This window comes from Armigeres subalbatus, chromosome 2, assembly GCF_024139115.2.
Source record: "Armigeres subalbatus isolate Guangzhou_Male chromosome 2, GZ_Asu_2, whole genome shotgun sequence".
Lineage (NCBI taxonomy): Eukaryota > Metazoa > Arthropoda > Insecta > Diptera > Culicidae > Armigeres > Armigeres subalbatus.
In genome coordinates this window covers 24,436,411-24,463,780 of record NC_085140.1, presented here as the reverse complement: position 1 = coordinate 24,463,780, position 27,370 = coordinate 24,436,411, and the positions used below count along the sequence as shown (strand labels likewise).

General features: G+C 41.9%; 2 protein-coding genes across 3 annotated transcripts in view; both read right to left on the bottom strand.

The window, feature by feature from the left end:
- Positions 1-209: 209 nt before the first annotated feature.
- On the bottom strand, positions 210-937 carry LOC134214151 (uncharacterized). The gene is made up of 2 exons (XM_062693572.1): positions 591-937; positions 210-518 (listed from the first exon to the last, which is right to left on the bottom strand). The coding sequence occupies exons 1-2, from the start codon at positions 648-650 to the stop codon at positions 228-230; spliced, it is 351 nt and encodes a 116-aa protein (XP_062549556.1). The 5' UTR covers positions 651-937; the 3' UTR covers positions 210-227.
- Positions 938-17,709: 16,772 nt separating this feature from the next.
- LOC134218258 (uncharacterized) overlaps positions 17,710-27,370 on the bottom strand; it is a 56,027-nt gene continuing 46,366 nt past the window's right edge. For both annotated transcript variants that reach the window (XM_062697186.1, XM_062697187.1), the window contains 6 exons: positions 24,375-25,315; positions 24,158-24,314; positions 23,992-24,097; positions 18,831-18,966; positions 18,675-18,769; positions 17,710-18,575 (listed from right to left, as the gene is read on the bottom strand). In XM_062697186.1, coding sequence (XP_062553170.1) covers positions 18,119-18,575; positions 18,675-18,769; positions 18,831-18,966; positions 23,992-24,097; positions 24,158-24,314; positions 24,375-25,315 — 1,892 coding nt within the window. In that variant the 3' untranslated portion in view covers positions 17,710-18,118. The remainder of the gene's footprint in view (positions 18,576-18,674; positions 18,770-18,830; positions 18,967-23,991; positions 24,098-24,157; positions 24,315-24,374; positions 25,316-27,370) is intronic.

Below are 27,370 nucleotides of genomic sequence, written 5' to 3'. Positions count from 1 at the left end.
ACGGTTGATGATCAACTTGTTGGTTGCCAAAATGGTGTGCTCAATACACATGTTTAACGATCTGGGTAAAAAAATATTTGGAACTGAATGTTTCGAGTTGAACACATTAAGATGACAATTTTCAAATGTGTTCAGAGCCTATTCAATGATTAGAACAACGATTTCCCCTCTAAACTAACTACGTACGTGACTTAAGACACAATAATGAATCATTTAAATACGGTATATCAGTCTTTATTATTCACTCCACATTCTAACAGATTAGATGAACTATCCGACATTCCCATTATAGCACTGCTATTCTCCGTTAGAGATTCCATCATTAAAGCTTCCAAATTTAACGTTGCACTTTTGTTGTGATTCTTCCGATCCTTGCCTGCTTCCACCTCAACCACAAACACGCTGACTGCCGTCGAGCGCATTTTGGGACTGAGCGCAGCCATTGGTACCAGGCTGAACATTTGGCCTATCGATCCCTTAATGCCTTTTAAATAGGATGCAAACGTACAAAAATAGAGCTGGAACAATTTTAAACAAAAAATCACAAAAAACCGGATTCACATTTGACTGCACTTTCGATTTAATCTCACCAGGGCGCACACGCAGCATAACGCGATAGCGCCTATCAGGGCCGGGTGTATGAAGATCATGCTGCCTGGCTTGAAGCGTGCGTTGCCGAGAGGAAGAACGTTCGCTTCCGACCAGCGGTCCTTCAGAACTGAAGATCGAAAAGTAGCTGCACGCGGTGATTGACTCTGTAGTGTAATGTGACGATCGCGAAGCGATTGAATTTATTGGGTTATGACAAATCGTAGTGCGGCAGTCCCGAACAACATTAGGAGCACTGATTGGAGAGGACGTATCATGTGAGGCTGCTTATGGTGTCTTGAGTTCGAGGGTTTTAATCTAAATCGATTGTTTTTTAAAGATGGTTCGTTTACTATCCGCAGCAAATTCTGGAAGGATTGATAGCCGCGCTAACGCAAGTGGAATATGCATCTCGAAATGATTAGAATGTTGTAGGAAGAGCCTCTAAATCATCGACTTCAAAGGCTCACACGGAAGCTTAATCGTTTGATTAATTGTGTTTTGTTTTTTTTTTCATTGACCAGAAAAAACGAAACGACAAAAAATCAATTTGTTGATTAGCTACTATCAATTCCTAAGCAGAGAGGGTGATATTCACCATGGAGGAAATTGCGACAACAGTGGCAGCTTTTGTTTTATTTAAATTTATTCTAACATTTCAACAGTGATTGAAATAACATTTGAATAACATTATATTTTTGTTTTCTTTTACCTCTGTTTTTCACTTCTTGTTTTTTTCTTCAGTTTATTTTTATAGAATGTGTTTCATCTAGTTTCAGTTGTTGCTCTGTATAGTTGATTTACCTTCTGCATCTTTCGTCGGCTTTGATTGGTTACGCGTTACGGTATTACTTTTTTCAGTTTGTTCACACATGTGGTTTTGTTTCTGTTGTATATTTTTCTTTTGCGGGAGACATTACTGCAGAACGTTTCATCGCATATGAAATTTACCGATTGATTCTGTTGAACTGTTTCTTTTCTACAATACAAATTTTAATACGGGGAAGAAGTATACGCAATTCTACATTCACGGAATTGATTACGTTAATATTTTGAACTTATTGGAAATTGTATTGATGGTCTCAGCTGAGTGAATAAGATCATAAGGAATCCTAGTACACTAAAGTGAAAAGTAATTCATCTATAGTATGAGGAAAAAGATAGTCAGTACTGGAATAACGAATGAGTCCGTGATATATACGGTATTTTGTCTCTCATAAAAATTAATCAAATTACAGTATTTATTTTTAACATTCGGCCGAACAGGTCATTTGGTCGATCATGTCATTTGGCTGAAAAAGTCATTCGTCCGAATAGGCTGTTAGGCCGAATATATCATTTGGCCAAGGAGGTTATTGGATTTCTCAATCACGTCTCACTTCTCAATCACTGCGAAATGTGAGAAATGAGGAGTTAGAAATTATTTGTGAGAAGTGAGAAATGATACATCACACTTCTCATTTTTTATTTCTCACTTCTCAGAAGTGAAAAATGAGGAATAAGAAGTGAGACGTCTTTTTTCTCACTTAGAATTACTCATTTCTCACTTTTCACTGTGAAAAGTGAGAAGTGCGAAGTGAGTAGTGAGACGCCACACTACTCACTTTAGCACTACTCACTTTTTACAGTGAGAAGGGAGAAGTGAAAAATGATTAGTGAGATGTGGGACATTTCACTTCTCACTTCATACTACTTATTTCTTACTTCTCACTGTGAAAAGTGAGAAGTGAGTAGTGTGGCGCGAAGTTTGTTTGGCCTAGTGAATTTGTAACTAAAGCAGAGCAGTGTTGCCTTATCCTGGAAAGGTGTAGAAAGGGTGGATCTCTCTCATCGAAATCTAAATCACCAATATCAGAAGGTGCCAGTATCCAACTAGTGGGCAACACTAGAATTCTTTCTAGGTATTTCTGAAGATGACTGGGGATCAACGGCAAGTCAAATTAAAGGAATCAAACCTGTGCTTCAACTGTGTGGGGAAGACACATCGTAGCGCAGGCTGCTCCAGTGATAAATCGCGTTTGAAATGCTCCAAAACCCTTCACATATTGGTGCACTTTGATCGTGAATCAACCAACAAGGCCAAATCCCATGAAGTGAATTAAGCTGTTGCAGCAATTGCGTTCAACGTACTCAAGTAGCAGCAGACGATTCTCCGGGTATAATACTGGCCGATAATTCATTACACTGCCCACGGGAAATCGAATTGTTGATTGGAGTTGAGATATGTTCGATGTCTTCAAGGAAGGGCAGATAATGCTTTCTAATCATCTATCAGCATTGCACGTACGCAGAACAGAAGAAACTTAACCAAGCGTAAAACAGCATAGTCTTGACTGAAGGATATATCAGAACCAAGCTCCGTGTCATTTTCGACGCCAAAGCAAAGCAGAGCGGATTATCCCTGAACAAAATGCCGCAAACGGTCAAAACGGTGAAAGCGACTTGTTTACTATCACCATGCCCTTGGTCATGCTCCTTCCAGACCTACCCGATCGTAACTGGACTATCGTCACAGGCAAATACTGTTTGACCCATCTCAGAAGCGAAACCGATGAATCTTCTGTCAAAACAACCAGAAAAAGATGAGAATCCATAAACTATTGACCGCCTATCGAGTACATATAGGATGTACGTAATTTTTCCTTGACTCAGGCAAACGGGCATTAATCAATTAACCAAGCTTACCAAAGTCAAGACTATTTAGTTTCTGCATAAGATGGGAAAAGGATAGCAGCGTGAATAAATTGTCAAGTTATCAATCTGGCCAATAAAATCACGAAATGATGAATGGCCATGCTTCTCCATCACTACAAAACGGCGGCTGCAGCTCATTTGAAGGTTCCTTCAATCAACCGCGACGCGATAATCACGACACACGATTGTATCGTTTGGCGACTGCGATTCTGTTGCCGCTGGTATGGAAGCGTAAATGGAACATTGCCTGCAGCGACCTAACGATAGAATCGCCGGGCACAGACAAACGGACGTAACGGTTAGTGAAAGTGAGTTGAACAATAGGGTAAGACGGTATAATGCGCCCCACCTGTCTGCAAAACTTGCACTGGAACACTCAGTTGGGCAACAAAATAACTTTTCTCAGTGCTCAATACGATATAAAATGCCTTCCTTCTTCAAAAATGTTACGTTCTTCGAAAACATGTTTCAATGGTCAAAACGCCCCAGTGTGGGCAGAACAATATGCCCTTACCAACTGGACACAAGCGCGACGAGCTTGCAGTAGTTGCTCCCTAATCATATGAAAACTATTGAAATGTAATTCAAACCTTCTCAAATGGACTTATGTTGGTTTTTTAATGTCAAGCACATTGGGATTTATCTTCTTCTTCTTCTTCTTCCCCACACTGGGACAGAGCCGCCTCGCAGCTTAGTGTTCATTAAGCACTTCCACAGTTATTAACTGCGAGGTTTCTAAGCCAGGTTACCATTTTTGCATTTGTATATCATGAGGCTAACACGATGACACTTTTATGCCCAGGGAAGTCGAAACAACTTCCAATCCGAAAATTTCCTAGACCGGCACCGGGAATCGAACCCAGCCACCCTCAGCATGGTCTTGCTATGTAGCCGCGCGTCTTACCGTACGGCTAAGAAGGGCCTTATAACCTTTATATTATGGGATAGATAAAATACTAATGTAGGACTATTAAACGTCTTTGGTTATGGTGGGGCATTTTGCCCAGGTACTTTTTGAAATTCATTTTTTCATGACTTTCCAAAAAAAGCTTTATAACGTGTTCTCAATAATATTTTTGTATGAATACTCACAGGCAATGCCTTTGTGACTTTTTGGACTACCAAATAACACAAAGTTTGCATAAATTGCGATGAAAAGTCATCGAAAAAAGTTCCAATACCAACGCCACCTGTTGCACAATGAACTCGAATCTTAATGTTTCGCTTAAACAGTTTTACAAGCATTGCGTTGAGTATCCACTTTCAATAAAATAAGGCCAACTCACCTGCTTCTTCAATAAAAAGCTTTGAGCATCGCTATTATGGTGATGCCTTGTTGAGAAAAAAATCGGAAAAAAATGACCCCCAATTTCATTGAAAACTAAGTTTTTGAAAATTATGATTCCCAGCAGTCTTGCATCGGAATTTGGTTCTGTTTTCTGCAATCGACCAAAAAATTCCTATAGTTTTTGGCGCATTGTTCGTCATTTTGAAAATTGACATGGTTCCCGTCCCGAAAAAATGGCCTGATCGAGCCGGAAACACGACTTCCGGGGAGTCAAACGTCACGATTTTGCAACAAAAGTTCAAAGAAATCGTATTTGGTTAATCTGGTCATATTCCGGAACACCCTCGAATGCTAGTTCCTTGGGAGAAGTGGCCACTTTTTGATCAATGCTTCACCATGGCGGGTGACGTACTAAACTTCACGATTTTGCAATAAAAAGTCTAGGGGAATGTTTTCTAAGGATATTTGGTCTGTCTGGTCACATTCCGGGACCCGCTGACAAGCTGGTTTGCTGGGAAAAGTAGCCTCTTTTTTCCAATTCTATAACCTGGCCTGCGACGTATAAAACTTCATTATTTTGCTAATCAATTCCAAAGTAATGTGCTCTGATGGTATTCGATCCATCTGATCACTTTCCGAAACACCGGCGACGTCCCAAACTTCATGATTTTGCAAATCAACTCCATGGGAATGTTTTCTGAGGATATTTGGTCCCTCTGGTCACACTCCGGAATGCCCTGGAATGCTGGTTCCCTGGTGAAAGTGGCCCCTTTTATATGCATTCTAAAACCTGACTTGCGACGTGCCAAATTGTATGATTTTGCAAACAAACTCAGCGGAATGTTTTCTAAAGGTATTTGGTCCATCTGGTAGCATTCCGGATTGCCCTACAATGCTGGTTCTTTCGGGCAAGTGGCCACTTAGTTGATCAATTCTATAACCTTGCTCGCAACGTATCAAACTTCAAGATTTTGCAAATGAAGGCCATAGAAATGTGTTCTGAGGGTATTTATTGGTCTATCTCATCACTTTCAGAAACACGCTAGAATACTGGTTTCCTAGGGGGGTAGGCCAATTTTTTATAAGTTCTGGAATCTGGCTTTATTTCTTTATTTGGTAACTATATTCATCTGACTGTTGTCTACATGAATTAAAAATTTTAATCTATAAGCACGTGGATCTTTTCAATCTGGACATGAAACAATTAGAAGACACATCAAAATCGTGGAGTTCCTCGACAGCCGTGAATGTACGAATCATTGAAGTCATCGGCTCATGATATCCAAAACCAGTTCGGTGAAACCTCGGTTGCAGTAGACAACCACTTCGTAGAATTCTTGGTGCAACTCGGATGTGCAATAATGATAACAGCCTAGAACAAGAGCTTAAGAGCTAAATGAAGAGTGCTTGCTGCATTCTTCGGCGTCGATCCAGCGTATCTAGTTGAAGCAAGCCACAGCGATCAGAATATGGCGGAAGGTTGTATGGATCACGCCAGGGTAAATTTCGCAATGCTATCCTGATGAACTTACGTTGCACACTCTCCATTCTCAAACTCCATGTTACCTGATAAGGCATCCAAACTAATACGGCATTTTCCAAAATTGGACGTACGAGAGAGCAATACAGAGCTTTCAAGCAATGGGGATCGGTGAAGTCTTTTGAGATTTTTGAGATGAACCCCAATTGACGATTGGCCTTAGAGATCACATTAGACCGATGCAAGTTAAATGTAAGCTTGTGATCGAGCAGCACTCCCAAATCGCTGAATCTATCCGTTCTCTTCATCTATCCGAGAGACGGGTGCTTAGGACCATCTTTGGCGGTGTGCAAGAAGACGGTGTGTGGCGGCGAAGAATGAACCATGAGCTCGCCCAACTCTACGGCGAACCCAGTATCCAGAAGGTAGCTAAAGCCGGAAGGGTACGATGGGCAGCACATGTTGCAAGAATGCCGGACAGCAACCCTGCAAAGATGGTGTTCGCTTCCGATCCGGCAGGTACGAGACGGCGTGGAGCGCAGCGAGCGAGATGGGCAGACCAGGTGCAAAACGACTTGGCGAGCGTGGGGCGTATCCGAGGATGGAGAGATGCGGCCTAGAACCGTGCATTGTGACGTCAAATTGTTGATTCAGTGTTATCTGTTTAGATGTTAACTAAATAAATGAAAAATGAATCCGTTCTCTTCAAGGTAAAATCGTTAATCGCATAATCATACAATACTGGCCTAGTGATTCGAAAGTAAGAAATCACTATATACTTTGGAAGGCTCATTTTCAACTTATTTCTGCAACACCAATCGACGAATATGTCCAGCAAAGTTTGCAGACGAATACAGTTCTCGATGGTTTGAACAACGATGTACAACTTCAAATCATCGGCATAGGCAAGCTTATGGGCTGGACCAAGCAGTAGTAACACGTCGTTGAAAAACAGGAGAAAAAGAAGTGGTCCTAGGTTACTTCCTTGGGGCACACCCGAAGAGTTGGTGAAGCGTAAGGATGTGCAGGCATCAATCTTAACTCGCAGTATTCTTCCTGACAGATATGAGTATAACCAATTTGACAACCTATTAGAGGCTCCAAGCTTCTTAAGCTTTGCAATCAAAATATCATGATTGATTGAGTCAAATGCAGCAGCGAGATCCGTGTAAATAACGTCCACTTGATATCCGGCTTCTAGCTGTTCAAAACAGGTCGTAGTGAAGTCTAGCATATTTGTAGCTACAGAACGGCCAGGCATGAAACCATGTTGATCAGCATCGATGTAGCGCTTGACATGTTCAAGAATAAAAGCACTCGTGATCATCTCAAACAGCTTTGATGCAGCAGAAAGACTAGTTATACCTCGATAGTTTTTCACGTTCCGCTTATCACCTTTTTTATGTACCGGAACCATGAACGATTGTTTCCAAATTGCCGGAAAATTGGAGTCATTAAATGGTTGGTTGAAAATTTTGGAAAGTGGCCCCGATAGTGCACCGATACAGCGGCAATAAACGGCAGAAGGAATACCGTCAGGGCCAGGCGAGTATTAGCAGCATTAGTAATCATAACTGGTGTTATGTGAAACGTGTCCAGGTCCAGCAGATTGCGTGGCACATCGAAAATGGCACAGTCCAGCTCACACGAAGCTACGAGCTCCGATGTAAAAACCGATGAGAAATGAGTTGCAAACAGTTCACACTTCTCCGCACAGGTTGATGATTCAGCATTATCTAAGAAGACACTCGTAGGAATTGTAGAGATTTTTCTTTTAGAGTTCACATAGTTCCAAAAGCTGCGAGGATTTCGACGTAGATTTGTCTGGACTTGTAATACATATGACTTGTAGAGCGACGAGTTCAGGTTTCGATATACATTACATGCAAGATGAAAGCTATGCTTGTTTTCAGGAGAACGGTGATGACGAAGCCTTCGTTGAAGGGCATTGCGCTTTTGTTTAACCTTTTTCAACAGTGTTGTGCTCCATGGAGGTGAACGGGCTGGTCGCCGGATCGGTACATGTGATTCCATCCAATTTTCCAAAACGGCACAAAATGTTTCAGCCATGTCATCAGAATTTAGCCCATCGAAAAGTGAGTTCCAGTCAATTTCGGAAAGAAAAACTCAGTGCAGTCAGTGCATCAAAATCGATCTTCAGAAAATCTAGCGTCAGTGTAATAGCATCATCTTGCTGCGGAATGCTATAATAAACAAGGGATGGCAGAGCGATCTCCAATGGCGGATGATGATTGTCAATCGGTAAGAGAGGCGTGGAACAACGAGTGACAACTGGAGCTAAATCAGAAGAGCAAAATGTCATATCGAGTATGCGTCCTAGATGATTACGTTCTGTGTTCATTTGACGAAGGCTTGAAAAACCCATGCCATCAATAAGCAACGCGCTAGCTGCCGTACAACTAACAGGGTAATCCAAACGAACTTCGTTGCTACATTGAATCCAGGATAATCCTGGTTGGTTGTAGTCACCACACACAAGCACGCAGTCCTTCTCGGTGCTCATGTTACATAACTCATGAACTGTATCGATATGCTTGCTCATTACGTGTACATCCTTGCTCTTATCGGGAGGGATGTAAATTGTACAGAGCAACAGTCGTTTGGAACCGAATACCACAGAGGCACAAACCTGCTCTAAAGCGTCGCCACTAGCGATGTCGATCCTCGAGCTGACGAAACGACGATGTACGGCGATAAGAACTCCTCCAAAGCTTGATTTAGTACTATTCCTCACACTTCGGTCGCAACGAAACACGATAAAATTTTCCCCAAAAAGTTGCGTCGAGTTGATAGATGCGTTGAGTCCCGTCTCAATCAAGATAATGATGTCGTAGGTGCAGTCAAGAGTGTTACAAAAAATAGTGTCAATCTTGGTTCTTAGCCCTCGCACATTTTGGAAGTACACCAACAAGTGACGATCTTCACAGGTTGTGTTCTGCAATGTAGGAACATCAGGTGACGAAATGTCAGAAGAAAATAGAGGATACTCGCCTTTGGTGGAAACCCTAGGGTTTCCACCATCCAAAAAATGACGCAGAGATGAGTTGTTAGAGATGGAGTCAACCCTAGAGTCTCCACCGTCCACAGTAGAAAGCATTAGGGGTTGATCGGAACAGCTTCGATTGGTTGAGAAATGTTGGTCAACAAGCCTCGGTTTTTTTTATTGGTGGATGAATTCACGGAAGAGTATTCCACTAGGCCATGTCGAAGCATCTAGGGCGAGATCCTTTATCGATGGGTCCAAGCCAACTTTGAAGGAAATAAATGACGTTTGGCGATATCCACACCCATAGACACCAAGCGCACAACGTCGGCGGGAACAATAAGCTTCAAACAGCTGGATACAATTTTTCGAATGTCTTCAGCAGCCACTAGTGGATGTAATCCAGACAGGTAGATCCAAAACCTCAGAGGGGAGACCGCCGGTGTCAGACACGAAACAGACAAATCACTCAGGTCAATAATATTTGTTCCACGATCAGACTGTATGGTAATCGGTAGGTTATCATTACCACGACGTCGCTTGACACCTAGACGTGGCCAGCTACTAGCTTCCTTAGGACGAGGAGCAGCATGACCAGTGGATGCGTATTGAGGAATGCAGCGATCCATTTTGTCGGTTAAAGCTTCAACCAACTTGAACAATTGTTGCACTTGATTTTGCAGGTCTGACGATGGGATATTATCGTTAGGGGCATGGGAATCGGCGAAATAAGATTTTACGCTTTTGCCATTCAATTTCTCCCTACAGCCAGTGCACACAAATATCGCTTTGCCTTGTAAAAACAAATCTTTGCTCGCTCTGCTAAGGTTGAAACCACAACACTGTGGGCCGATGTGGTAATAAATATCGCAGAAGCCACAACACAACTGCTCGATTTCATGCCTCTGACATGCACCGCATTGTTTCGATTCCATCGTTGGTTGCTGGCACAAAGCAAAAGAAGTACGATATACTCAAACTGGATGAGTGATCCGGCCTCAAATAAGAATGCGATTTCGATGATTTTCAATCTCCAGCGAAAGAATATCACTTATATAGTAAACAAGCAATAACAAATTGAAATAAGCACGAACAATTCACTATAAATTATGACAATTTTTACTGACTGACTTACACATAAACAATGGCATCCATATACAGATGGGCATTTCCTTGAGACATGTCACGTCACATCACGTTGAGATTTTGCAAAACAAGTTAACTGAAATGTGTTCTGAGGGTATTTTGTCCCTCTGGTCAGGGGACATTTTGAAATGCTAGTTCCCTGGGGAAAGTAGCATTTTTTCTCAACTCTAAAATCGGGCTTGCGTCGTACCAAATAAAACGATTCTGCAAAACAGGAATGGGTTTTGAGGGTATTTGATCCATCTGGTAACATTCCGGGACATTTCCGAATTTCAGTCAATATATCTGCAGCACTTCAAAAAGAGGCCTAATATTTTCAAATGAATGTTTCATTAAAAAAATTCCTAAAATATGGCTTGATCATGTATGATGTTACGGTGACTGAAGGTATCCGAAATTTCTCCAGGAATTCATTTATATATTCATTAACGAACCCCTGTAGAATTTCCTCCAAGAACTACGGGGTTCTCTTGTGGAAAAAGGCGTGAAACGCAACCAGCTAGGTGGGCGACCAAAGATGTGGCCGCGGCCAAAGTACTGTTATGTCAACTTGTTGATTCATTGTTAGATATGAGCATTATTCCCATATCAACATGATATATAGATTGGTTCTAGTTTTGACTGCTATTCCGGTTTCTCAAAGACCTCCGAAACAATTTACACTCAAATTCATTGGTTTTAATTTATTCAGTTTTTATTTAAATGGACATTTTTAATGGATTACATCCATAATGAATCGAATTACCAAATTTAGATGTGCTTTTTACTGTTATGTCCGGAAGTAGTAGCATGGGTTTTCTTTTCTTCTAATTATAATCAAATGTAGATTGTCCGGAACAATTTGTTCCTGAGGTGCACGGCGATTTCGACCATTGAGGGCAGAGTTTAATTATATCGACCCAAATATGAACAGGAAGTGCCTCCAAACCATCGACAGTCACAATCCAGAATAATATTTTATTTTATCCGAGTAGATCCGTTGGCTACCTACTCACTATACAGTTATCGACCAATTAGTTCCTTTAAACGACCGACCAAGCCATACCAGATTTATTTTTTTCTTGATTCGTCCGGAAACGATTTTGAACATCGATCAACTTACCCACGTTAGAGTTAGATTTAATTTGTCCCAACTGGGTGCAGACCCACTCCAAAGTTGAATTTAACTTGATCCAAATATCTTCAACTTGATCTTGATCCAATTTCCGGCCATCACCCAATCCACTCAAACATATGGTTTTTCCTGATTCGACTAGATTTGTTTTATTTTGTTTTCAAATCAAATTCTATTCTTAAAAGATCGACGCATCTCTCCGAAACAGATTGATAACCTGCATCTAAGACGTGGGTAGCAACGTCTAGAGCAGACTATAAGAAATCAGTAGTAAATACTGCTTTTACTCATACCTGATTCAGTTGTTTGTAGTATGTTCGAATTGAGTAATGTAGTCAAGTCTCTTTTATTGTTACGGACCGGACATATTCCACCAGTGACGTTTACCGCTCAAAACTCAGAATTTGTTTGTAGCTGGTAATGTGACCATGGTAGATCGTACAACGGAATATACCATGAAACGGCGTCTACTTAGCGTTACGGGGGTCTCAACAGGGCATTCTGCAATGCATGTGAACTTCAGGAACAATGCTCTTGTACTCTTCGTAGTACCTATTGAATGATTTTTAAAGCATCTTTAAACCACTAAGCTTTCTAATCTTACTTTTGATTAATATTCAAATTGTCTCTGAATGTTACATTTTAGCATTTTTATTTTCAAAGGGGCCCCAGTCATGGTTTCGCCAAAGGTACTGGCAGCAACACAATTCAGTATGCTTGGATGCAAGAACTGAAATATGACCAAAATTAGTTGTATCAGAAACTTCTATACAACATTTGTGCGACTCGGCGTAACTGGTCTTAGGTTGTCAGCAATCATACTTATAGAACTACATTCTTCAACATCACAGTCGCAAACACAGTAAACACAGTAAAAAATAAAATATAGAAAAAAATCAATCATTATTCACTACAGTTGAGACCATCTAGGAAAACAAACAAGTCCACGGTTACTTCAAACCACAAATCAAGGCTTATGAAGGAGTACATATTAGTAAGTAAAATTTAAATAAAAACAATTTCTTGAACACTGAGCTACCATATTATCAAGTTTAGATCACTAAACTAAAACTGTCGAACGGTGTACTTTTGTTTCAATGTAAGAAAAATCATTCAGAGTCCGATTGTGTCTTTCAATTTATTTTCTGTAATCACTTGGTTCTTATGTTTGATCCTTTATTTTGCTTTCGGTGGTGAATTTCAATTGCGCTTGGAAGAAACGAATATTGTGATTTGCAATTGAACAGCGAAACTGGTAATATTCTTTAAAATGATAATAATGTTGGATATGAATAACTTATCTGTATGAAATAAAAAATAAATAAAAAGTATTCGAAATCATTTTAATTTAAGTATCTAATCTCATGAATGAATTTATGTTCAAATGAAGAAAAATAATACCAGAGGTACTGACGCTTATCGGGATTTCAAATAAATCGAATCACCAATAACCGTTTCGTTATATATTTAGGAAAGAAATAGTTTGGCAACGCACTCTTTTGGGGGGAAGGGTCGTTTGGCCGAATATGACATTTCAAGACAAAATTTTCAAAACGACTTATCTGCTTTTGTAAACAAAGATTGAAACGACGATTTGACGAATCTGATAGCTCTCCCACGCAAACCAACACCATCAATAGGTAGGTGAAGGATTCCGCTACCTGTTGATGGTGTTGGTTTGCGTGGGAGAGCTATCAGATTCGTCAAATCTTCGTTTGATACTTTGTTTACAAAAGCAGATAAGTCGTTTTGAAAATTTTGTCTTGATTTGGTCGAATAGGGCATTTGGCCGAATAGGACATTTGACCGAATGGGACAATTGGCCGAATAGGTCATATGAAAAGTGCGAAATGAGGTGTAAAAAGTGTGACGTCTCACTTCTCACTACTTATTTCCCACTTCTCACTGTGAAAAGTGAGTAGTGCAAAGTAAGAAGTGAGATGTCTCACTACTCACTTCTCGCTTCTCACAGTGAGAAGTGAGAAATGAAGAGTGAGAACTGAGTCGTCTCACTCTTCTTTCCTCATTTCTCAATTCTCACTGTGAGACTTCTTCTTCTTCTTCTTCTTCTTCTTCTTCTTATTGGCATTACATCCCCACACTGGGACAGAGCCGCCTCGCAGCTTAGTGTTCATTAAGCACTTCCACAGTTATTAACTGCGAGGTTTCTAAGCCAAGTTACCATTTTTGCATTCGTATATCATGAGGCTAACACGATGATACTTTTATGCCCAAGGAAGTCGAGACAATTTCCAACCCGAAAATTTCCTAGACCGGCACCGGGAATCGAACCCAGCCACCCTCAGCATGGTCTTGCTTTGTAGCCGCGCGTCTTACCGCACGGCTAAGGAGGGCCTCACTGTGAGATGTGAGAAGTGAATAGACGTCTCATTTCTCACTTCACACTACTCACTTTTCACAATGAGAAGTGAAAAATTAGGAGTGAGAAGTGAGACGTCTCACTTATCAAGCCTCATTTATTACTTCTTACTTTGAAAAGTGAGTAGTACGAAGGGGGTAGTGATAGTGAGACGTCTCACTACTCACTTCGCCCTTTACACTTTTTGCAATTGAAACGTCCTATTCGGCCAAATATCCTGCTCTGTCAAATGACATGTTCGGTCCAATGACCTATTCAGCCAAATGATCTGTTTCGCCAAATGTCCTATTCGGCCAAATTGTATATTTGGCCAAACAACTTTTGGCCTAGTGGCCTTCGGCCAAATGGCCCTTCTCCCTCTTTCGGATCAATATCCAAGCTGCGTTCTAATGACAGCATCACTAATAAGCATTTCACAGGAGAAAGTCATCGTCAAACATCCAAGCAGGTAGTGTGAGATGTAAGGCCATGGATGAAAATTGATAAGTAACCGAATAAAAAACAGTTACCACACTGGACCAAAAATCACGCTTGAATTCCGATAAAATACCAATCGACAATTACACAACATTCTGCCTTCGTTCGAGTATAACAATTTGGCTGCGTGCATGTCCGATGCTAACTGAACCGTTTGTTTGAGAAACTGCATATGTAACATTTTTGGCCAAAATGAGATTTTTATATATTCTGAATCCTCGTCCAAAAATACGTATTCTGGCAAAAAACTCGAAAAAAAAAATTTGTTCAGGAATGTATGAAATTTTTTTCGTTTGTTTGAGAAACTACATATGTCCACGTACTTTGAAGAGCAATTGTGGAGTACTGCTTACATTTTTTGCACTGAAAGTTCCCCAGGGTGTTGAGTTTTGCCAAAAACTATTGATCTGTATCGAAGAAATCGAAAGATTCGGTGCGAATTTGTTCAAAAACAGTTTTTTGATGTTTTCTCGAAATAGTGTAAAATGGACTTATGCAGTTTCTCAAACAAATGATTCAACTGTTCACAGTTTGTAGTATCTGTTGCAAATAGTCTTGGCAATAATTGGTTGTACGTATTTTTAAAGTTTTATATTCTGAAGAAAATAGAAGCATAACGCGGAAACAGCAAATGGTTTTGGAACGGTTGAACGGTCGGCTCTCGAATCGAAGAACTACTGTTCTGCTGCGTCCACATCCGCAACGATACGCGATAGAAAAGTTGAGCAGATTAAGTCTTGTTTGTGATTTGTTTCTCCCTTCCGCACTTTGATTTGAGTTGTGTTTTCTTTTTTTTTCAATCGGTGATAGTGTATATAATATATAATCTGTGTTTGTTTCAGCATTACGTTTTTTCTTCTACCCAGGTTCCTTAAAAATAGTTGTTCTCTGGAACATTAAATAGTCTCTGTTCACTACTATTTACACATATGTTTTCATAACTGTTTTTTCTTCTTTCCTTCCAGGAAATTGTGGATTTTTTCTTCTGTTATTTCTAGTGTTTTGTTACCACGGTTCTATACATACATACAAGTGGTTCAGATCAGACATTGACTACATTCGACTCGCGGTAATTGAGTCACAGTAAATGTCTTTTTGAAGGATATAATGTTTCATCTCTTCTTTCCTTTCGATTCTAAGGGTTAAATAGAACATTTGTATTGTCAAGAAGTTTTTATTTGCTCGCTTTTCTTACGCTTTTTGTTGGTAGAGTACCAAACAGTTGACCGTTGACCTTATGAATTAATAATACTTTTATTGGCTCACATGGAGTTTTCAAAAAGGGAGGGGGAGGAATCAACCTAGGATTCATTTGGGATGTAACGGGAAGCGGAATAATGCCCGAGTAGGATGCACGTTTTATTGAGATAAGCGAGTATTCGAAATGGTGCCTTTTACGTTGTTAAAGGATGAATTGATTGTTTTGAGCTTGCAATTATTTATGCTTGTTGAGTGAAAAGGGTTCGTTTTTTTTCTTTATAATTGATGTCACTCAACTGCTACATGTGTTATATATTGTCCAGCGATGTTTTCACAAATTTCTAACGTTACATGGGGTTCGTTTGTTTGGTTTGTATTATAACGATAAGCTTGTTTGTAATGGTAAATTTAGTTTGACACTAACGCTAATGGTTTCTCAGTAACAACCAAAGGTAGTCTTGTATTCGGTTTTTGTTGCTTTGTAAGTGGATTTGTGTATGTGTCACAAAGCCGTGGGTAGTTTTTAAAATGGTTCGTGTATGTGTTAAGGAATATGTGTAATGCTTTATTATGCATTCATTTTAAATCCAGTTCCAGTCTTGTTAATTTTTTCTTTCAAATAGTTCTAGAGCTGCCCTAGCATAAGTTGATGAGAGGAGATCACTGGTATGTCTGCCTTCATGCAATCTAATCCCTCAACTAACAACAGTATTAAGCTCTACTGATGTAGTCGACAGATCATGATCATTGCGGCTATCCATTGCATATGTGTTCATCTGTGTGTGTGTCTGTATGTGTGTATGTGTCTGTATGTGTGTATTTCTGTATGCGTGTGCGTAACTTTCTGCTAAGAATCAGTACGTAGTAAATATAGTAAAGAGTATATGTATCTATTAAGAACTTTGAAACTAACCTCCTATAAATGCAACGACCTTGTTTTCTGTTTTACTTGATCAACACGTTTTCTATGTTAATTAAAGTATTCATATATGGTTGAAGTTTCGCATATGTCTTGTAGAAAACCAACAACTCGATCACATCCGACGCGAGGCTGCATCCAACAGTGTTTGTGTATGAAACTGTGAGAAACGAACTGTTTTGTATAGATGTTTCAACATGCGGAATTCTTTAATGAATGATCGGAAACTTCCCTAAGCTTACAGTTGACCTTAATTCAAATTAACAACTAGAAGTAACCGTTTAATTCTATATACACATACATACACACGACGGTAATGTATTTCGAGTCTTTTTGTTTTGTTTGTCATCGATTATAACACTGCTTCGTGGCGCAAGAGAGTAAGAATACTACCATCGAGAAGATTCAAGACCGCGGTGGAATGTGACTATTGTACAATGCACGAGAGACGGAATGGGCAGAAGTTCCACTAGTGGGTAGTTGTGCGACATTCGAAAGATAGCACTTGAAATTCGAGAAAATTAACAAAGGACTCTCAGCTAAACAACCAGCCACACACACACAGACACGCAGCTAAGGTTAGTTGGCCTGGGAGTTTCTTGCGTTTTGCATAACATATATGAACAGATATGTGAACGAACTATTTTTTGCTTTAAATGATTTTGTCAACTTTGCTAACGAATTCCACTACGTCCTAACTCTGATGGTTTATTACACACGTTTATTTTTGTTATTTTTGTTATTATTCTCTTGTAAGTACACGTATTTTATGAGTCTTTGAGTTGATTTGCCATTTCACTTAATCCAAGTTATACCATTCGCTACATACTTGCTTCTGATTTTGATTTTTTAAATTATTTTTTTCGAAAAGATAGGCCTTTAAATTTGCTCGTTTAGAACTACCAAACAAATGGGACTGTTCCGAACAATTTGGGTAACACTAACAGAAGGAAAATAGATTGCACATGGTATTGCAAGTTTTCGGTCCTAGGTGAATTCTATGATCAAAAGTAGATCGAAATTTTCACAACGTAAGTGGATTAACAATCGATTATATATTGAACAAAGTGTATTGCAATATTCATGATACTCATGAAATAGGTTGGAATAATAAACTGATGTAACAAATGATAATCACCTTGTCAAAGTGATTAACTGAACCAAAAACTCATCACTCTTCCTGATCTACAGTAGAAATTAGTTCTTTGATACCATGAAAATTGTCGATATCCTGTAAGAAAAGTAATCTTACACCAAGCTGCGAAGGCCTGACTCTGTTGAACGGTGGATGCAGTTAACAACTTTTTGAATAGATTTTTCGAAACCTTTTCGTTATTCGGAACATGACCTGAGCAATCACTATTCTTAACAATAATCGATTGTTCATCCACCTTTCTCTCAACTATTCTCACAGCTGCCTTTTAAACTTTGAATCAATTTTATTGATGCCTAGAATTTCGTCGATCTATACAAAAACAAAGGAATGCTTTCAAACTTACGAACTAATCAATCTACGGGCCGCAACCCCCGAATGCATATAGGGATGCGGCTTCCCACCCCACCTGGATGTCCGTCAACCCCTTCAAAAGTCATCAGTTCATAAGAGGAAAAGCAGGGCAAACAATTAATAAAAAAAAACTACCAGTCAGTCCAGTGAGATCATAACGCGAAGAAGGGAAGGATCAGTCGAGCGATCAGAATCACAACGTAGAGTAGCAGCGAGACGACCAGTGCAGCCAGCAGCACACAGTCCAGCACGGCCAGCCCAACGCCACGCCCACGCGGTTCGGAGGCGTGGCAATTAGATTTCGACCTCGACCGGCATGTATCAAAAATAAATCACCTCTTCCTCCTTGCCTTTGGCGGAGGAGTCCTTTTTGCTGGGGCTTTGGGTGCTGATGTTGTTGTTGCTGCTGCTGCCGGGAGCCCCGATCATGTCGCTTGGCGAAGGAGACGACCCAAGCGGCGGTGGCGACTGCAGACTGGAGTGGCGCGAGGATAGCGGAGTCGTGTGAATCGAATGGTGCTGCGGGTGGTATTGGTGCTGCTGTTGTTGCTGCTGCTGCAGATGATGATGGTAGAGTTGCTGCTGCTGCTGCTGTTGGAGGAGATGCTGCTGCTCGTGAATGGCGGATCGGTGCGAGGATGACGGCGACGGCGATGAAGGCGAGTGTGGATGCGAGTGCGAACTGCTGGCCCCAGTGCCGTAGTGATGTTGCGGAGACTGATACTGATCGGAACTTCGCAGCCGATACCGTTCCGGGATTTTCGGGTAGGTGTTAGTTCTGTGCGGAGGAAGAGGAAAGATGTTTGGTTATGAATTCCTAAATTACCCTACAACTATGGTTTACTCTCAAAGATTGGAGGAAAAAATCAATACTAACCTAGTGGCAGGGTTTCCTGTTTGAACCGGAACCTGCTGTTGAATCACTGCAGGACTGCTACCGGTTCGTGAGTGATTTGGTAAGCTCGCGTTAATCTACAAAACCGATTGAAATTTTAGTCAACGATCATCCAGAATGTGAAAACGTAGTTGTTACCTTCTTATCAGCTAGTTTGAGAGGAAACATTTGGGTGACCCCACCTGCTCCACCACTGCCACTGCTGTTCATCAGACTGGGACTACTTCCGCTGGGTGACGTGATAGAATTGTTGTTGCTGGAGCTAGGTTTGGTGCTGAAAATTAAATCGATTTGATGCTTTAGTTACCATTCCCATCTATATAAACTACCATTCCCATCTATATTAAACATTAATTCGTTGACCTCTGAGCTAACCAATGACTATTTGAAAAAAGTCTACCGAGGGGTCTCGAACAACATTTTTTTCTCTGAAACGGTACTTTTGGCTAGAAAACCATCGATTATTTATCACATCCCCTTTAAAATGAAATTCCTGGATTTTTTTTTCATTCCAATTATCATACAAAAACAAAGGGAATATGTATTGCCAAGTTACAGAAAAATAATTTGTAATTGGATTTGAAGCGTGAAAGTGCATAAACGAAGCCGAACTCGATAAATTTATGTTATCCCATGCAAACATATAAGAAAGGCTTGGATGGGGATTATGCTCTACACCGTCATCTTCTTAACACGTGTCACAGAATTAATCAAAACGATTGATCACGTTTAACAATAATTTACCATAGTAATGTAGAGCAGCGGTTCTCAACCTGGGGTACATGTACCCCTCGGGGTACCTTTGAGGGCCCCGGGGGGTACCTCGGACCAAAATGCGTAATGGCGGAAGTATTACATTTCCAATGAAACTTATTGATCAAGTTTTTTTGTTTTTTTTTAGATTCCAAAACTTTATATTGTACATGATGTACAAGGCGTTTAATAAATCTATAACCTATCGAATCCCACTATAATCAGCATAGTGTATAAAGGGCTGTGCAGCAAAAGATCAAAATGACAAAAAGTTAAGTGAATTTTTCTTTCAAGAGGCTTGGAAACCTCAGAAGCGTCTCTTCAAGATGTTCAGAAACCTCTCTTGAAAAGGCTCGGAAACATGCTTTCAAGAGGCTCGGAAGCCTCCTTTCAAGAGGCTCGAAAACCTCTCTTGAAAAGACTCGGAAGCCTCCTTTCAAGAGGCTCGGAAGCCTCCTTTCAAGAGGCTCGGAAGCCTCCTTTCAAGAGGCTCGGAAGCCTCCTTTCAAGAGGCTCGGAAGCCTCCTTTCAAGAGGCTCGGAAGCCTCCTTTCAAGAGGCTCAGAGCCTCCTTTCAAGAGGCTCAGGAAGCCTCCTTTCAAGAGGCTCAGAAGCCTCCTTTCAAGAGGCTCAGGAAGCCTCCTTTCAAGAGGCTCAGAAGCCTCCTTTCAAGAGGCTCAGAAGCCTCCTTTCAAGAGGCTCCAGCCTCCTTTCAAGAGGCTCAGAGCCTCCTTTCAAGAGGCTCGGAAGCCTCCTTTCAAGAGGCTCAGGAAGCCTCCTTTCAAGAGGCCTCAGAAGCCTCCTTTCAAGAGGCCTGGAAGCCTCCTTTCAAGAGGCCTGGAAGCCTCCTTTCAAGAGGCTCAGAAGCCTCCTTTCAAGAGGCTCAAGCCTCCTTTCAAGAGGCTCAGGAAGCCTCCTTTCAAGAGGCTCAGGAAGCCTCCTTTCAAGAGGCTCAGAAGCCTCCTTTCAAGAGGCCTGGAAGCCTCCTTTCAAGAGGCTCAGAAGCCTCCTTTCAAGAGGCTCCAGCCTCCTTTCAAGAGGCTCAGAAGCCTCCTTTCAAGAGGCCTGGAAGCCTCCTTTCAAGAGGCTGGAAGCCTCCTTTCAAGAGGCTCGGAAGCCTCCTTTCAAGAGGCTCAGAAGCCTCCTTTCAAGAGGCTCAGGAAGCCTCCTTTCAAGAGGCTCAGGAAGCCTCCTTTCAAGAGGCTCAGAAGCCTCCTTTCAAGAAGCTCAAGCCTCCTTTCAAGAGGCTCAGGCCTCCTTTCAAGAGCTGGAAGCCTCCTTTCAAGAGGCCCGGAAGCCTCCTTTCAAGAGGCCTGGAAGCCTCCTTTCAAGAGGCTCAGAAGCCTCCTTTCAAGAGGCTCAAGCCTTCTTTCAAGAGACTCGGAAGCCTCTTCTCAAGAGACTCGGAAGCCTACTTTCAAGAAGCTCGGAAACCTCCTTCCAAGAGGCTCAGAAGCCTCCTTTCAAGAGGCTCAGAAGCCTCCATTCAAATGACTCGGAAGCTTCCTTTCAAGAGATTCGGAAGCCTTCTTTCGAGAGGCTCGGAAACCTCCTTTCAAGAGGCTCGAAAGCCTCCTGTCAAAATGCTCGGAAGCCTCCTTTCATTAGGCTCGAAAATCTCCTTTCAAGAGGCTCGAAAACCTCCTTTCAAGAGGCTCGGAAGCCACTTTTCAAGAGGCTTGGAAGTTTCCTTTCAAGAGGCCTGGAAGCCTCCTTTCAAGAGGCTCAGAGCCTCCTTTCAAGAGGCCTGGAAGCCTCCTTTCAAGAGGCTCAGAGCCTCCTTTCAAGAGGCTCAGGAAGCCTCCTTTCAAGAGGCCTGGAAGCCTCCTTTCAAGAGGCTCAGGCCTCCTTTCAAGAGGCTCAAGCCTCCTTTCAAGAGGCTCGAAGCCTCCTTTCAAGAGGCCTGGAAGCCCCCTTCCAAGAGGCCAGGAAGCCTCCTTTCAAGAGGCTCGGAAGCCTCCTTTCAAGAGGCTCGGAAGCCTCCTTTCAAGAGGCTCGGAAGCCTCCTTTCAAGAGGCTCGGAAGCCTCCTTTCAAGAGGCTCGGAAGCCTCCTTTCAAGAGGCTCGGAAGCCTCCTTTCAAGAGGCAAGGAAGCCTCCTTTCAAGAGGCCTGGAAGCCTTCTTGCAAGAGGCTCGGAAGCCTCCTTTTAAGTTGTTCGAAAGCCTTCTTTCAAGTGGCTCGGAAGCCTCCTTTCATTAGGAAGCCAAATTTAATAGGAAGCCTCCAAAAGTCCGTTTTTCATATTAGCTTTTTCTTTAAATTACAGTGATCATTCGCTAATTAGGGCACGACCTCACCACATACCGTTCGCTTATTGGGGCGTTTTGACAAGCGTCAATGTTGTTTACTTTTTGCATTGAACAAAGAAAAATTGTACGCGCCAGAAAATATGAATCCCGCCAAACACGGAAACAAAACGTCAACGCGTTTTTGACATCACATTCTGACGTTTAGCTGCTTTTTAATTGGATTTCGCTCCAATTAGCGAACCCCCAACTAGAAAAAAAAAACAATAAGCGAACGTTCACTGTATTCATTTACAGCTAAAAACAATTGGGAGTACCTCAATGAATGTAATGGTTCGAAGGGGTACCTCATAAGGAAAAGGTTGAGAACCGCTGATGTAGAGTTAGATGAAATCGGACCTGGGGACCCTGAACGTTCGAGGAAACTGGAGGAACATCGCTCAAGACCGACGATTATGGAGCTCTACAATTCGCCAGGCATAGGTGTATCGACGCTGTAGCCAACCAGGTATCCAGGAATGTAGGGCCTTCCTTAGCCGTGGGGCTTTATAGCAACCCCATGCTGAACGTGGTTGGGTTCGATTCGCAGATGGTCTCGACAATTTTCGGGTAAACCACGCAGTTAATAACTGGTAAAGTGCTGATGAAACACTGTGAGGCGGTAATGTCCCAATGGGGAACGGTTTTACAATATTTTTCGGTCGTATTTTTGATTGTGTGACTTCAATTTATCACACAAATAATGTAACATATTTCTAAAGACCCTTTATAGTTTAACCTAATTCAAATAATAATTAGATGACAATTGATATGCGGTAAACGGGGAAGGGTCATTTGACCGAAACCCATTCGGCCGAATGCCACTAAGCCTAACAAACCATTAGGCCGAAACCCATCTGGCCGAAAGTCATTTGTCCGAAAGAGTTTTTTGGCCGAAAAGGTCGGCCAAACTACCCTTTTGGCCAAATTTCCTATCCGGCCAAATGACCGTTTCGGCCTAATGACCCTTTCGGTCAAACAACCCTTCCGGCCAAATGACCCTTTCGGACAAATGACCCTTTCGGCCAAATGGCCCTTTCGGCCAAATGACTCTTTCGGTCAAATGACCCTTTCGGCCAAATGACCCTTTCGGCCAAACGACCCTTTCGACAAAACGACCTTTTTGGCCAAATGATCTTTTCGGCAATTACTCTTTTGGCCAAATGTCCTATTCGGCCAAATGACCGTTTCGGCCTAATGACCTTTTCGGAACAATAACCCTTTCGGTCAAACGGCCCTTTCGGCCAAATGACCCAATCGGCCAAATTACCCAATCGGCCAAATTACCCTTTCGGCCAAATAACCCTTTCGGCCAATCGACTCTTTCGGCCAAATAACCCGTTCGGTAAAATGACCCTTTCGGCCAAATGACCTTTCCGGCAATTGTCCCAAATGTCCTATTCGGCCAAATGACCGTTTCGGGCTGATGACCTTTTCGGAACAATAACCCTTTCGGTCAAACGGCCCTTTCGGCCAAATGACCTAATCGGCCAAATTACCCTGTCGGCCAAATAACCCTTTCGGCCAATCGACTCTTTCGGCCAAATAACCCGTTCGGTAAAACGACCCTTTCGGCCAAATGACCCTTTCGGCCAAATGGCCCTTTCGGCTAAATGGCCCTTTCGGCCAAACGACCATTTCGTCCAAACGACCCTTTCGGCAAAACAACCCTTTCGGCCAAATGACCTTTTCGTCCAAAGGACCCTATCAGCCAAATTACCCTTTCGGTCAAATTACCCTTGCGGCCTATTGACCCTTTCAGCCAAATGATCTTTTCGGCCAAACGACCCTTTCGGCCAATTAACCCTTGCGGCCTAATGACCCTTTCGGCCAAATGATCCTTTCGGCCAAACGACCCTTTCGGCCTTAAGACCTATTTCGCCAAATGACCCTTTCGGCCTAACGAACCTTTCGCCAAAGACCCTTTCGGCCAATCGACTCTTTCGGCCAAATTACCCTTTCGGTAAAATGACCCTTTCGGCCAAATGACCCATTCGGCCAAATGACTTTCGGCCTAGTGGCATTCGGCCGAATGGGTTTCGGCCAAATGACCCTTCCCCCTTTCGGCCAAACGATCATTTCATCCAAACGACCCTTTTGGCCAAATAACCCTTGCGGCCTAATGACCCTTTCGGCCAAATGATCCTTTCGGCCAAACGACTCTTTCGGCCTAATGACCCTTTTCGCCAAATGACCAAATGAAATTTATTCCGATGAGAGGCCCAGAGGTCATCGGAAACATTCAGTAATCTAATGCTTACCTCGACAATGAGGACAACTTCAGCGGCAGCTGCTGTTTGATGGCTGCCGCGTTCATTTTTGGTGCGTTGGTAGCACTGACCAGATTTGCAGGAGGAGCTTTGTTTACTGCAAAAAGAAAACAGTGTCAGAAACTTCACACATTTTTCATCATACATCATATCTTACTGCTAGCAGTTCTCCACTTGTCCTTTCTTCGATCGATGGTTGACACAACGGATTGTGAACCCGAACCAATTCCACTGTCCACGTGGTATTCCTCACTATTGCTGGATTGTTCGTCATGCTGCGTTGGTATCACTCCACCCGATACCGGAAGGGCAACCTGTTTCAAGAGAACACAACCTTATCCTCAGTCAAATGAATAATCAAACATGAAACTTACGCTCGGTGACAGCAGTAAGCCCTGGCTGGAGAGGATCTCCATCTTTCGGTACAGCTGTTCCCGCTGTTGCTTGATGTCCTCTTGTTCGGCCCGAATCTGCTCCTGCAGAGTCTTTTGCGAGAGCCGCTGCTCGTCCAATTCTCGTTCCTCAGTTTCCTTCTGTTTCTGCCAGGCAGTCTTCTCTTCCTGTAGTTTATCCTGCAGATTGCGGAGTTCCTCCAGCTGGTCGTTATGCCGGTACATGTTCTTGGGGTTTTCTCGGAACGAGTTCAACTGGTGCTGTAGACTCTGAATCGTGGTCATTTGCTGCGATATTATACAGAGCAGGGTTTGCAGGTGATTGGACACGTGTAACGCAGCGTAGTTATTATCCTTCGCTTGTTCGGTCGTCAGCACGTCTGAATTTAGCTTCGCCGGAACGTGTGAAGCCCCGGGGGAAAAAGGTCCTCCGTCGAAATCGGACGCGTTTGACTCACGCTTTTCGTAGCTTTCCCGATTGGTGAAATACCCGGCCGAGAGTGTCGACAGAACGGCATCTCTCGAGGAGTTCGTCAGACACTGCTGCTGCTTGGATCTTCGCTCGTCGAAACCTCCGAACGTTTCCGCTCGCTTTGGTAGTGTGGGAGAAATGTACAGCTCGCTCTGCCGTTCGCCCACCGAACTGCAGGACCGCGACAGGGGCAACCCGGTGGCAGCCGTGTAGAGGGACGCCGCCAGGTTGCTGATTTCCTGGATCGTGTTCAACACTCGCTTCCATATCTCTATCGTATCACAGTCATCCGAGACCAGATCCCGGTAGGAGCCGTAGTTGGAGATGAACGCCTCCACGGTGGGGCCCAGCTGTTCCGAGTTGTGCTCGTTGTCCAACAGCAGACTCAGCTGCAGGGCGATCTTCTCCTCCAGGAGAATCGCCTGTTCGAAGTCTTTTTGCCTCATTTTGCCTATGGGTGGGGAGAAAGATTCGTTACTGAGAAATCTTTTGTAGGAAAAGGAATAACGACTGAACATTAACTACAGTAAAACCATACAGAGAACCAAAGAACTACTACAAAATAGAAATAGTCAGAGTCCATCAGGATGTTTACCTTCCAATTCGGTCGTTCCCATCGCTTTAGCAATATTGTGGAAGTGGTTAAAAACAGAACAAGCATGGTCTAGTTTAGTAAATACATCTAATTCTAGCCGGAATCGGAAATCAATTTCTTCGGAATATATTCAACGTGGATACGATATTAGGTAACGCGCCATTCATCAATACATTCATCGGATTATTTTTATTCTGATAGATACACTGCTAAGAAGTCGCAGGTTATAGATAAACATGCTTGGTGAGATTTATTTTAACAGTCCGATCAAGTGCATCGATATCAACAGTATTTAAGATGTTCCCGTGAGGTCCTACATTGATCTTACAGTAAATTTTGAGGTGTACCAAAGTTTATGAGCAGGTCGATGCCAGTTTGAGGAATGTTGGTAGAGAACACTTCCACACCAATGACAGATGTCTTATGAAAAGTAAGCGGATCATCCACTACCAAGTTCCAAATCATGGTACATAAGGCAATAAAAATTGTTCCTCGTGCTGAAAGTCTGTTTAGTAAATGTAATAAAAATGGAGGCTGAACGAATTTTGTCAAACTGCAGATATAAAAGCTTGATATAAAAATCTTTTCTAGTTTACGTTGTTGAAGGGTTCGCTCCTTCCCATCTCAGACACACTTTCCTTACCTTACACTCTTATAGTATTTGCACTCCATGGGTTACCCTTTTGATAAACGAGTTATGCAATTCTCTTGATGCTTGATCATAAGGCCGGAAGAGAAGTATGAAGAGCATAGTGAAAAGTGAGAAGTGATAAGTGAGTAAAGAGAAGTGAGAAGTAAAACAAGATAAGTGAAAAGTGAGAAGCAAAGAGAGATAGAGTGAGAAACGAAAAGTGGATAGAGAGAAGTGAGCAGTGTGTAATGAGAATTGAAAAGTGAGAAGTGAAAAGGGAAAAGTGAGAAAAAAAGTGAAAAATGAAGCTAAAGTGAGATGTGAGAAGTAAGAAGTAAAAAGTGAGAAATGAGAGGTGAAAAGTGAGTAAAGAGAAGTGAAAAAACGAGAAAATAATATTGAAAAGTAAGAAATGGAAAATGAAAACTGAGAAGTGAGTAAAGAGAAGTGAACAGTGTGTAGTGATAAGTGAAGAATTTTATATTGAAAAGTAAGAAGTAAAAAGTGGAAAGTGAGAGGAGAGAAATGAGAAGTGATAAGTGAATAGTGAGTCTTGAGAAGTGCGAGGTAAGAAGTCAGAAGTAAAGTGAAATGAGAAATGAGAAGGAAGATATATGAAGGTGGAATAAAGAAGAAGGAACATAGAAGAAAGAAGAAAGAAGAGGAAAAATGAATATGGAAGAAGAAAGAAGGAAGAAGTGAGAAGGAAGGATAAAAAAGTGAGAGGGAAAAAGTCAGAAGAAAGAAGAAGTAAGAAGGTAAAAAAATGAAGAAGGGAGAAAAAGAATAAAGATGAATGTAGGAAGAAGGGAGAACAGGTTTCTAATTTCTCCAGAAGAAGGAAGGAGTGAGAAGGAAGAATATAAAAGTGATAAGGAAGAAGTCAAAAGAAAGAAGAAGTAAGAAAGGGAAAAGGTATGAAGAATGGAGAGAAAAGAAGAAAGATGAATGTAGGAAGAAGGAAACACAGACTTCTCCTTTCGCACTTGTCACTACTTACTTCGTTTTAGGTCTAATGATTATTCGACACAATGACAGTTCGCCATAGTGACCGTTCGTCCTAATGACCATTCGGCCTAATGATCTTCGGCTTAATGACCTTCAGCCTGATACCAATTCTCATAGATGATTCGCGTTTGACCCCGGTTGCAACAGATAATATATTTGTTGAGTGTGGGATCAAAGTTAAAAAGTGGACGTTGGAACTAATTGGTACACCCCAAAAAGAAAGGAACATTACGGCAAGTTCTCTACTCTACATTCCCGATAAGTGATACAAC